General features: G+C 43.9%; 1 protein-coding gene across 1 annotated transcript; it reads left to right on the plus strand.

The window, feature by feature from the left end:
• The first annotated feature begins 256 nt into the window (after positions 1–256).
• Positions 257–1,162, plus strand: LOC130135279 (uncharacterized). The gene has a single exon (XM_056303992.1). It carries the CDS (start codon positions 257–259, stop codon positions 1,160–1,162), a length of 906 nt encoding a protein of 301 aa, XP_056159967.1.
• Positions 1,163–12,145: the final 10,983 nt, after the last annotated feature.

The raw sequence follows: 12,145 nt of genomic DNA on the forward strand, positions 1-12,145 counted from the left end.
GCTCAAATGTTTAGGACGACAAGCATCTGTGATAGTAATGGCCGAGGTTCATGAAGGCATATGTGGGGCCCATCAATCAGGGATAAAAATGAAGTGGTTACTCCGTCGACATGGTTACTTTTGGCCAACTATTACCCAAGACTGCATAAGCTATGCTAAGGGATGTGAAACTTGTCAAAGGTACGGACCTATTCAACATGTTCCCGCAGCCGTAATGAAACCTATTATCAAACCTTGGCCATTTAGAGGCTAGGCTATGGATATAATAGGAAAAATCTACCCCCCTTCGTCTAGAAAACATAGCTTCATTCTAGTTGCTACCGACTATTTTACCAAGTGGGTTGAAGCAGCCTCATATAAGAATATAACACAAAAGACAGTGAAAGAGTTCATCGAGGAGCGTATTATCCATCGATTTGGCATTCCAGAATCTATAACTACGGACCAAGGCACGGTTTTTACTGGGCAAGAGGTGATTAGTTTCGCCAAGGCTAGAGGCATTAAAATGATTCATTCAACTCCTTATTATGCCCAAGCCAATGGCCAAGCTGAAGCCTCCAACAAAGCCATCATTGCACTAATTAAACGACACCTGGAGGATAATCCCAGAGAATGGGATGTGTTGTTGTCGACTGTATTATGGGCTTATAGAACGTCCAAAAAGACTGCTACCGGAACTAGCCCATACATGCTCACTTATGGACAAGAGGCAGTTCTCCCTGTTGAAGTCACGGTTCAATCCCTACGAGTCAGACTTCAAAATAACTTGGCCAAGGAGGAATATGACGAGTTAATGTTCGCCAACGTCGATGAGTTAGGAGAGAACAGAGCGATTACCCTGGAAAAACTAATCCTCCAGAAAGATAGAGTTGCCGAAGCATATAATAAACATGTAAAACATAAACAGTTCGAAATTGGCGACTTAGTTTGGAAGACCATTTTGCCAACGAGTTTGGACAGTGAAAAGTTTGGTAAATGGTCACCAACTTGGGAAGAACCATTCATGATAGCCGAAGCATTTGTCGGAAATGCTTATCGATTAATGGACTTCGACGGAAGGGAATTTTCCCGCACTATCAATGGCAAATATTTGAAGAAGTATTATCCTACTATGTGGGAGATGCGAGACATGGAGGAAGAAGAGACTGAAAATTCTGAGTAAGTCCAGTTTCATTCACAAGCAAAACACAGATTACTAAAAAAAAAAGGACTTTGTTTTGATTTTCTTCTTCTTCTTCTTCCTTCCTTCCTTCTTTCCTTCCTTCCTTCCTTCCTTCCTTCCTTCCGAACCCAAACCTGCCAGCCATCCTCACTCTCCCAGGCCGAGACCGACATGATCTCTAAAACGGGCCATGAAGTGCTGCATCCGCTCTTCTAAGCGCTGATTCGCCACTTCAGCCTGCTCTTTGGCCTCCTCGAGTTTGGGGAGCATTTCATCCAGGTTCGACAGCCGTTTGTTAAGCCCTCGGATAAGTTCAAGGTGGGACTCCACCAGTTCATTCGACTTTTCGGCCAATCGGCCTAAGGATGTGGAAGCGGAGGTGACAAAGGTTTCACAATGAGAATCCATCGAGAGGTCCATCTCGATTTCATCCTTTTCAGGGCAAGGAACTCCTCGCCTCAGTCTTTTCTCCGCTCCCCGGATCCGATCAACAATCGGCTCTCGGTATTTGTTAAGATGCTCTTGGGAAGAGTGAAGTTGGCCATGCACGTCACAAAGTGTGTTGTACACCACATCAGCATGCTCAACCTCCTCCTTGATGCTCTCGGACAAGCGTTCCATAACGAAGTATGCATGGATGGCCTTCCCATTGTCATGGAACTGGGACACCCCGTGCTCGAAGACGGTCACGAATTCCTCATAGTCAGCGAGGAAAGGATGATCGGAGGGCAGGTCATCGGGTCTCCCCTTACGAATCAGCTTCTGGACCTTGGCTACCGCCTGGGGCTTGAGGACTAGAACAGCGTAGGTCAGGCTCAGGTAGGAGATGATCTCCTTCCATAAGGCCTTGAACTTGCGAGCACTCAAGGTTGGTGACGAAGCATCAGATTCCATCGACGATCGGCACAATAAAAGAAAGAAGATTTCTCCAGAGGATAAGGGGGTAAAATTCAAGGTCGAGTGGTGAAGTCTTGATCACAATAGGCCCACTATTTATAGCCCGCAACTGGAGTCCCGAATCGTCACGAATCGGTACGAGAAGATTGACTGACGTGACGAATATCTCGGTGGGCGCGTTCGTATCTGATTGATCGGCCCAAGATACAGGGATTGGAACGTTGCGAGTAATGGGTATTTATTCCTTGAAGGTTACGAAGCGAGATTCAGGGAAAAACGTGCCGATAATTACTCTTAGCCGTTCGATGATTTACACGTGTACCGATGAGATTCAACTACTACCCAGATGGATGTCCATACGACGGCAGAAGTAAATCACACCGATATAGAGTGATTACGCATCATATTGATTCATTAAATGCAAGTACAGAAGATTATATACAAATGTCTTTTCGAGAGCATAAAGAAAGGGTAGTTCGGTCAGTAATGCCATACAAGTCATCAAAGCAGGCACAAACTATGATTATTCAGATAAAGCAAAAGCTGAGCAATAAAGATATTTACATCAGTACTATTCTCGGCATTAATGACATGGGAAAAGAAAGAAAAGATGGTACTAGTTGTAAACTAAGTGAAGTGTTGTTCAAGGCCCAGGACGAAGCTGTGAAATTAGACTTCTCGATCATAGTTTAATTCCAGGATTTCATCTTTTCTGGCTTGGCTGTCCTCCACTTCCATGCTCAGTTGCTTCACAGTCGCCTCAAGGTTTAATATAGCGTTGCTTTGATCGAAGAGCGTCGACAGAGAAATGCTTTCATTAATACGGAATGCCTCAAAGGCCTTACGGGCCCCATCCAGCTCTTCTTCTTTAAGACTCAAGGTCTTCTCTTTGCCTTCGACGTTGTTAACATATTCAAGCCCTGCCTTAAAAGCCTTCATAGTTACATCAAATGAATCAGAGAATTCATGCAGAGCAAAGTCTAGAGCTCGACAAGGTAAAGGGTAGGGTAAATTAGTCAGATAGTCAAGCAAGGACCTGACTTTGCTTTCGATCTCTGGGACGTCGTAAATGACGCCGTACCCTTCCTTTAGGAGTTCACAAAGTTGAGCTCCTTTCGAGCGAATTTCATCATGATTAGCAGGAGGAAAAAAGTTGCTTACCGAAGGACGTTTACCCCCAATGACTCGAATGTTGTTAACCTGAGGAGTTTTAAGGGGAGAATGATCCATAGTAGAGCTCACTTCGTCCATCGATTCGCTTAGAAATTCATCCACATCGGAGAAAGATAATGATGGCGTGCTCGGAGATAAAGGCATATCGGACGTAGGAAACCTCCTGAAAGGATGTAACAACCCCATTGGGAGTAGGGTTATCCTCGACAAGACAGAATCTAGGTTTTCAGGAAAAATCAAGACCTTATATTCATCCCACCATTGATTAAATGACATCGAACCATACGGAGTGCTGAAATTATCGACAAGCTTGAATTGTCCCAAGATATATTTGGCAACCTCATTGTAGCATGATAGAGCATCATTCCGATGAAACAAAGGATAAGGGAAGTTCATCGAGTAGACAATTGGCATAGGAATACCTTGCACCAATCCAAATTGACGGGCACAGTAATGGGGGTTGTATGCCTCAAAGCCAATAGAAAACCTTCCTCCAAAAGTGAATTCCAGTGGAAGATCGATGGGAACAAGGATGCTTGCCCAAAATATTAAGGTATCATGTTGTATAGTTGATGAATTACACACGAAGTTTACGCCAAACCTATGAAAAGTGAAGTCCTTCAGGGTAAGCAGAATACCTAGAAAGTATTCCAAGACCGGAAGCCTTCCAATTGGCTGGAGGAAAACGCTACAAGACTTTCAAGGTCCAAAAACAGTCTCTATGGGTTGCTTATGTGCATCATACCAGTCGACAGGTGTAAAACTGTAAGACGTGAACAGATGAGGGAAATATGATCGAACCCAACCATGCAACATCCACAGCGGACCAATGAAAGGATCAGGATGTGCACTAAACAATAAAGATTGTGCATCAGTTAGGCCTTTGTACAAGGCGGACAGGGCCATTCGACCTAACCCCACATCAACACCCTGAGTAAGGGCGTATGCGATGTCCACAAACTCACATGATATGGAGGTGGTACAAAAGATATATCGACAGAGCCAACAAAGCAAGAATGCAACATGTTCTTGAGGGGTTATTGGTCCGTCTGGCTGGCTAAATTCCTTGATGAAATCAGGAAATGAGAGATCAACGAAATAAATACCATAAAAATCTAGACATAACCACGACTTCTGATTATAAAATTCCACAAAAGGTGATAGGCCAGTCAGTGACCACATATCGAGTAAAGTAATGGTTACCGGACCAGGGGGCAGGAAAAAGCAATTAGTCGATGGTGACCAGAGACAGCAAAGAGCTCCAATAAGCCCATATTCCGCAGGATCTATGGAAAGACAGCTTAATGATAAGGCTTCCTCTATCTTTGCCGCTTTCCAGATACTAGACATTTCTGACCTCATCCTTTAGTACCACCGAGAGAACTGTTCGTCGTAGCACGGATACGAGTTGAAGCGAGAATTTGGTGATGACCAAGTCGAGATGCTAAGTCGAGATCGACTAATGAGAAGAACCTCTTTATAATGACGCGGAAAATGCTCAATAAAGATGGATGGTGGAGGTGTTGATTTGAGATACGGACCTAGGATCACGTGACGAGCTTTTGCATCGTAATCCATAAAGGATAGGGAAAGGCACCCTTGTCGTTCAAAACTCCGAAGGTTCTCAAAATAATTAAGGCAAAGGAGAGCTTGAGCATTGGTTGGGGAAAAAGAAAAGTTAGCCATTATGATGGGCCAAGTGATGAAGCTTGTTAACGGCTATTAGGTATTTATACTAGTCTATTTGGCCGATGAGTTAGGCCCACTAACTGGTGACATGCACATAAACGAAGGCGCAAGGCTCGGGATCTATTATCAAAATTGGTTATGAATGATCGTGGCACACGTAGGACACTCAATAAAAATAAGGATATTTTATTGAGGAGAAGAAGGTTTATCCGACAGAAAGTCGTGAACCCCTCGTTGGAGCAAAAACAGTTGAGATTCTAGTCTACTTATCTCTGAAATACATGCACTTCTATTTTGACGATGTTCCATTGCGGAGTTCAATACTCGCATATGCTCCTGTTGTTTCAAGCCCTTTAGAACGCCAACATGATGACGCAGTTCTTGCTCAAGTTCTGCCTGTTGACGAAGCTTCATCTCTCGCTGTCGACGAATCTCCTCGAGGGCTGCATAAGACGCCTTTTCTTCTCAACAAGGACGCTTACTTCGTCCGTAATAACCCGAAGGGACTCGCGACGGGCGTTCACTGTCTCACTAGCTTCCTTCACAACATCAGTTGGCTCCTCATGTACTTCTGTAGGAATGGCCATCTCTTGTACGTGACCCAAGAGTTATTGATACTTATTGAACATAGCCTGAAACTCTTGGGAGAAAATCTTGAGTCGTTCCCTGAGTGCCGAAGGAAGAATGGATCCAACTTCAGCATTGTCATTCCCAAGATGCTCAATGAGGAGCTTGAATTGCTCTAAAGCTGTGGCATCGTATGACATCCTTGCGAATCCTCCTATAGAGAAGTCTAAAAAGCACGTCAATTCCATTTTCTTCTTGATAATGGCCAGCTTTGATTGACCAGAATGAGGCGACAAGTCATATGGATTAAACGCCAAAATAAATTCAGCTTCGTTGATAGCGTGCATTGCCTTGCCCATATAAGCAGTAGTTGACTGGTGATCAGGAGTTGGTGAGACAGGCATCGATGATAAGGCCTCAGCAACCTCAGCAGAGTTAGTCGTGAAAGCCGAAGCTGCGAACATTGGAGTAGACATCGACGGTAAGACCGTGGAAGGATTGACCGCAGTGGTTGGAATAATGGTCCGTTGGACCATAATACATGTCGACGGACCACATGCTGTAAAACCAAAATGATATCTCAGTATCAGAATTAGAATTGAAAACAACGTAATGTTTGAAAGACTTATACCTGTCTCAGGCATAGTTGTCTCACGTCCAACCATATTAAGAGCGACAGTGGTCCCTATGGTGAAATCAAGAATTGGAGCAGAAGTGGGAACAATTGCTGGTATAACTGGAAAGAGAAGAAGAATAAATAAATCCAGTAAACAAGACGAGCAGAATACGCCAGACAACAACAAAAGTTTACCAGGGGTCACAATAGTGGATGAACCAGGCTGAGTGAAGAGCTGTACTCGGGGTGCCATCGAATTGGTAGCAAAGGCGCTAGAAGAGATCAAGGTAATTGCGGCCGGTGTGGTTCTAGAAATACCAATCGATGGAATTGAGATGTTGCTAACCCGCTCGACAGAAGGAAAATCAGTAGATGCCAAGATGGTAATAGAGTTATGAATTGTGGGAACAGAGATGCTATCTCTCGGACCTTTATCCAAAGAAGCAATGGGTTCTGAAGAAACCACATCACGTGCAATCGGCTCAGCAGATGGTTCGACAGATAAAGTGCTGGACTTCTTTCTTGGAGAAGAAGGAGAAGATCTTTTCCTTTTCCTTTTCAGGAATGATACCATCTCTTCCAACGTTTCATCTTCGTTTATCCCAGAGACAATCCAGAGGGGAGAAAGACCTTATAAGTAACAAACTAATATAAAGAAGAGGATAAGGTGAGTTGACACAGAGGAAGAAAGACAGAGATTTACCATCAGTAGGATTTTCTACAGCATCGACACCTTCTGCGTCAGAGTATTCATCTGTTTCTGAGTTAAGAAATGGAAAGTTAGAAGATGCACTGGATTGAAACTGAATAAAAACGTAGAATGGTGGTGTCTATACCTTGGGTAATCGGTTTCTTAGAACCACTCCGCTTCACACGACTAATCGCGGACCGGAGGGGCTCTTCGTATGTACTTTCAAATGCAAAGGAATACCACCAAGTTTGCCATTCAGCAAGGTATCCTGGATAGGCTCTGAAATCATTAGGGAGGTCTGCACTGTAATGGGTGCGCATTGTGTTAGCAATTTCAATACAACAGAGAAGTGGGCTTCGATACTTGAGAGAGTATTCTTTCTTCTTGGTCCCTTCCGAGAAGCCCATTGAATAAGGAATTGGCATGGGAATTGCTTGCCAGAGTCCAAATTGCCTAGCACAATATTGTGGAGAGTACACCTCAAACCCAGGATAGAATCGACCCTTCAATGAAGTCCATATGGAAAGATCTACTGCAGATAGAGCACAAGTCCAGAAATGCCTATAAAGATTGAATCGAGCTGGATCGAATAAATAATCAAACTCTCCATGGCCATATTTAAAGAAAATGACTTGGTCATGATTCAGTTCAAGAAAAGCTCGAAGATAGAAGATAAAAGGAGGCGCTTGAGAAGCAATATGTCAAGGGTGACGGCTCAGCAATCGACACCCCAGGGGTAAAGGTACAGGTCTTCTATACCCTTGCAGAGATAGATGGGGAAGATCACGATCACCTTTACTAAAAAGGGAAGGGAAATACAAAGCCATCCATGCTTGAAGTATCCAAACAGCGCCCGAAATAGTTCTAGAGTCCCCGAACTTCATCGCTCGAGAAGCATGAGTAAAGCCTCTATATAAAAAATACAAGAACAAGAGGGGCCAATGCAAGGCGTTGTCCCGTGGCTAAGGCTGCGGCGATTTGCAGATAATCTTTGCAAACTTTAAGGGCATGACTAAAAAACACATATTTTGACAGCCAAAAGAGCAAGAAAAAAAGACGCTCATCTTGGGTAACAGGACCCGAAGCTCGATGAAATCAAGACAAGAAATTGCTGTATGCCAAAGCATCTTCAGAGATAAAAGGAGTAGACAATACAGGCAAATTCTCGACGGCGTGACCAACCAATTCAAAACCAGCTATGGCAAACACATCGAGCATAGTGATGGACATGTGGCCCCAAGGAAAAAAGAAACAGTTGCTAGAAGAGGACCAGAAAGTGATGGCGGAGCCCAATAACCCACATTCCAGGTCATAAGATGACATACTAACCTCGAGAGCGATGTCGATTCCGGCAGCTGTCCATAAAAGTCGAGTTTCTTGGTCAGCCTTCAACCGAATAAACCATTTGTGAAAATCCTCTTCGTAAGAAGGGAAACCTCGAAATCGAGAAGACCCGGTGGACCACACATCCATAATGGAAGAATGTTGCAGTGCCAAAGTCTCACTGGGTTTATACAGGAAATGGAATTGGAGATTCACAGGTATATTGAGATGGTCCATGAAACTGGGGCCCAGAGAGAAACAGTTGCATTCATCCTCGACAGCTTTCAGTAAATGAAAAAAGCAATTACCAGCGCGTGGATCGTCTTTAAACTTATCAAAAGCTGCGATGTAATCGCTGGCTGCATATTCAGACTTTTTGGACGCCATAAGAAGCGATGGATCAAGATCGGAAAAGGGTTCAAGAAAGGATTTTTAGGGTTGGAGAAGAAGACGCAACGGTGAAACAAGGTTTTTACAAGAATAAAGGATGAAGAAGACGATTTAAAAAGTCACAACTGTTCGGGGAAGATATGAGGTGATGTGTCCAACAGGTATTGGGTGAAGAATTCGTAGGGACTGCTCGAAAGGACGTTAAAGGACAGAAAAGCATGATCATCGCCTAGGGATTCGTACACAGACAAGGTACACCTTTAAAAGAAATAAATTCAAATTTATTCCTTTTAAAATGGGGCATATGTTGACACCCAAAATTATCCCTGGTGGGAGTAGGCCGTTTACAAGTTACAAAAGATATAAAGTACAGCCCACATAGAGAAAATCCAAAAAGGCCGCAAGTCAGGCCTAGAGGCATTAAGAAGACCTAAGGTAATTGTCTACAAGACACGTCATAGAGGTGTCGACAAGTTCAAAATCACGAGCCTTGCACGTGACATCAACGAGTTCAAGATCACGAGCCTTGCACGTGACGTCGACGAATCCAAAATCACGAGCTTTGCACGTGACGTTGACAAATCCAAGACCACAAGCTTTGCACGTGATGTCGACGAATCCAAGATCACGAGCTTTGCATGTGACGTCGACGAATCCAAGATCACGAGCTTTGCACGGAATCATGGTAATACGTGGCGGAAAATTCATTTACACATGTCAAAAGGTAAAGATATGACCGTGGGCGTGAAGATCAAGGAAGAAATAAAGAGACACGTGAAAGAAAATTAGCTACTACGTGATGTCCAAGGAGCGTAAGCAACATCGATAAGTCAGGAAGCGGTTAAAAAGCGAAACGTAAGGAAGTGAAAAACGACTTTCGAGGAGAAGTGCGGTCAATAGTTATCGAGCTGCTCTATAATTACTCAAGGATTTCCAACAAAGAAAGGACCTTTCGCAAACAACACAACATATCTTTTATCAAGCTTTACTTTTAGCACATTAGGAGTAGTTTTAGCTGTAATTTTCAGATTCTGCGTTGTAGATTCAATTCCGGCAAGAGTCTTTATCAGGTTCAACATTGTTGATTAAATTCCAATGTTGTGCTATTAGTTCAGCGTCGTCGATTAAATTCTGGTGTTGTGCTTGGAATATAGCTGTTGATTAGATTCCAGTTATATTCTCTCAAGTTACGTCATTGATTAGATTCTGGCGTACCTTAAATGATAATACCGCATATTAGCTGTGTCGTTGATTAGATTCCGACATAGCTTGGTCTCGGTATTTGCAAGTTGTCGTTTCATTGTTAGTATTGTCGAGTTTGGTATCAAATCGAGTCAGGGTGTAAGATCTAAATTGGGATTAATAAACGCATTTGACATTCTCTGTCCAAGCTTGACTCAAGACCCTGGTCTCCTCTAATAAAATCCAAAACGCAGCGTTCGGTGAAAGATTTTCGACGGAGTAAAAACTAGTGAAACAACCATCCTCCAGGGATTTCCGAACTAGACTCTTAAATGCATTTTTGTAGGGTATTCTCGTACACAAAAGGGTTAGAGTTGTTACTGTCGTTCTTTACTTAAGTATTTTACCACTGTAAATGTTTCCTTCTTTGAGTATACTGTTTATTATGATGAACCAATGGAGCCACCTACAATGGGTGATGATTCATTTACATATGTTATTGTGAAATCCAATTCGGATTGTCTATCAGTTCCTCTACTAGTCCAACATGTATATAGTAGACGTCCTTGATGTACCTCCACCTATTTCGTCTTCCTCATCCTTTGAGTCTGATGTAAGCCTTATCACGACCTTACCTCGGGGTGCACCACCTAAGGGTTGTGTAACGACATGGGTCCCACTCGCAAGATATTGTCCTCTTTGAACACCAAGTCCTCACGGTTTTGTTCCTCCGAAGGCAGCCCATACTATCCCCAGAAAAGGCCTCTTGCAAGTTAAGGTTTCCCAAGCCTTTATAAGTTGCCCAGGACTCCCCCCTCAAGCGATGTGGGACAGGAGAGACGTGCCTCCTTCGCCATCCTAAAAGCCTGTCAGGAGCCGCTCCTTGTCCAGGTCCTCGGACCCCGGTGACCACTCCCCGCCCTCATCGAACCGGGTTGTTACACTCTCCCCCCATTGAGCACAGCGTCCTTGCTGTGGCCCCACACGCGGTTGGAAGTCGGCTCTGATATCACCTGTAACGACATGGGTCCCACTCGCAAGATATTATCCGCTTTGGACACCAAGTCTTCACGATTTTATTCCTCCGAAGGCAGCCCATACTACCCCCAGAAAAGGCCTCTTACAAGTTAAGGTTTCCCAAGCCTTTATAAGTTGCCCAGGACTCCCCCCCTCATACGATGTGGGACAGGAGAGACGTGCCCCCTTCGCCATCCTAGAAGCTTGCCAGGAGCCGCTCTTTGTCCGGGTCCTCGGACCCCGGCGACCACTCCGCGCCCTCATCGGACCGGGTTGTCACAGGTTGGCTAATGGATTACTAAGCCTAAACCTAACTGAGGCTCTCCCAAGCCCATACCAATTCGTAACTGGGGTTCAAGTTATTTAACATGCAAATCAATTTTATCTAGAGTCGCCACTAATCTATTTTTGATGGATCGATTAGAAACCCAAATAAAGTGAGCAAGAATTACTTTACTTTTACGAACTAGAAATTAAATGAGTTCGAGTACTCGATTACGCTAGATTACTCTAACGCCCTTTCGGTACCATTTCATTTTCTTGAAAACATTTATGCATGTAGCTTGGATTGATTTTAACCTAGATTACTAACATGCAGGGAGTGATCATGTGGGTGTGCAACCATTAAAAATAACAACCAATTAACAAAGCAAGCAATTAAGTTGCAAGGTAGTAAAGCCAATAAACACACCAAAGCAATCTAATATTTTTTTGGGGGTTTTCTTTTATCTTAAAATTAAAACTAATCTATATGACATGTGATTTCCTAACATGCAAACTATATGACATGTGCCACGCCCCAATCTCCACGAGCACGCAACATCCCGCCTAGGTCGTTAAGTAAACGACATCCCAGGACTTGTCGCCGACCCAATCGAATCACAACGATAACGCAAGCGGAAGCAAACTCGAACTCGCCATACAACATACAATTAAACGGGATAATAGAGAGACATTTGATACACATCAATGAAACACTTTTATAAACATAACGTCAGTAACAACATATACACTTGCAAGCCTTCTATGAAGCAACTAACTGTGGACCACGTGCAACAAAAAGGGTCAGGTGGTCGGTTAGCCTAACACCTATAATCAAAAGAGGGTTTCTCAAAAGTGACGTCCTCGAATCGGACTCGAAGTACTCAGGCGATCCCGAATTAGCCATGTCGTCGAACGGCTCGAGTTTGGATTCAACAGGCTCCGACTCGGGGTCAAACTCCATAGGCTTCGACTCGAGATCCGAATCTTCAGGACCGATGTCCGAACTAGTAACAACTCTATCTGGTGGAAGGATCTCCATGGGGTCCCACTCTCCTACTCTGTCATCAGGGGAACACCAAATCCTCAGAGTGGACCAAACAACTCGTTTCCGTCCCGGTAGAACCAAGCCAAAAAGGTATGTGGTTTCCCAAAGATCTCACCCTCATCTACCCAA

The sequence above is a fragment of the Syzygium oleosum genome, unplaced genomic scaffold, assembly GCF_021117445.2.
Source record: "Syzygium oleosum isolate NSW1041296 unplaced genomic scaffold, Sole_v2.1 Sole_v2.30, whole genome shotgun sequence".
Taxonomy (NCBI): Eukaryota; Viridiplantae; Streptophyta; class Magnoliopsida; order Myrtales; family Myrtaceae; genus Syzygium; species Syzygium oleosum.

Coding starts and splice junctions, on each gene's coding strand:
- LOC130135279 (XM_056303992.1), top strand. CDS start 257: ATGGATATAATAGGAAAAATCTACCCCCCTTCGTCTAGAAAACATAGC.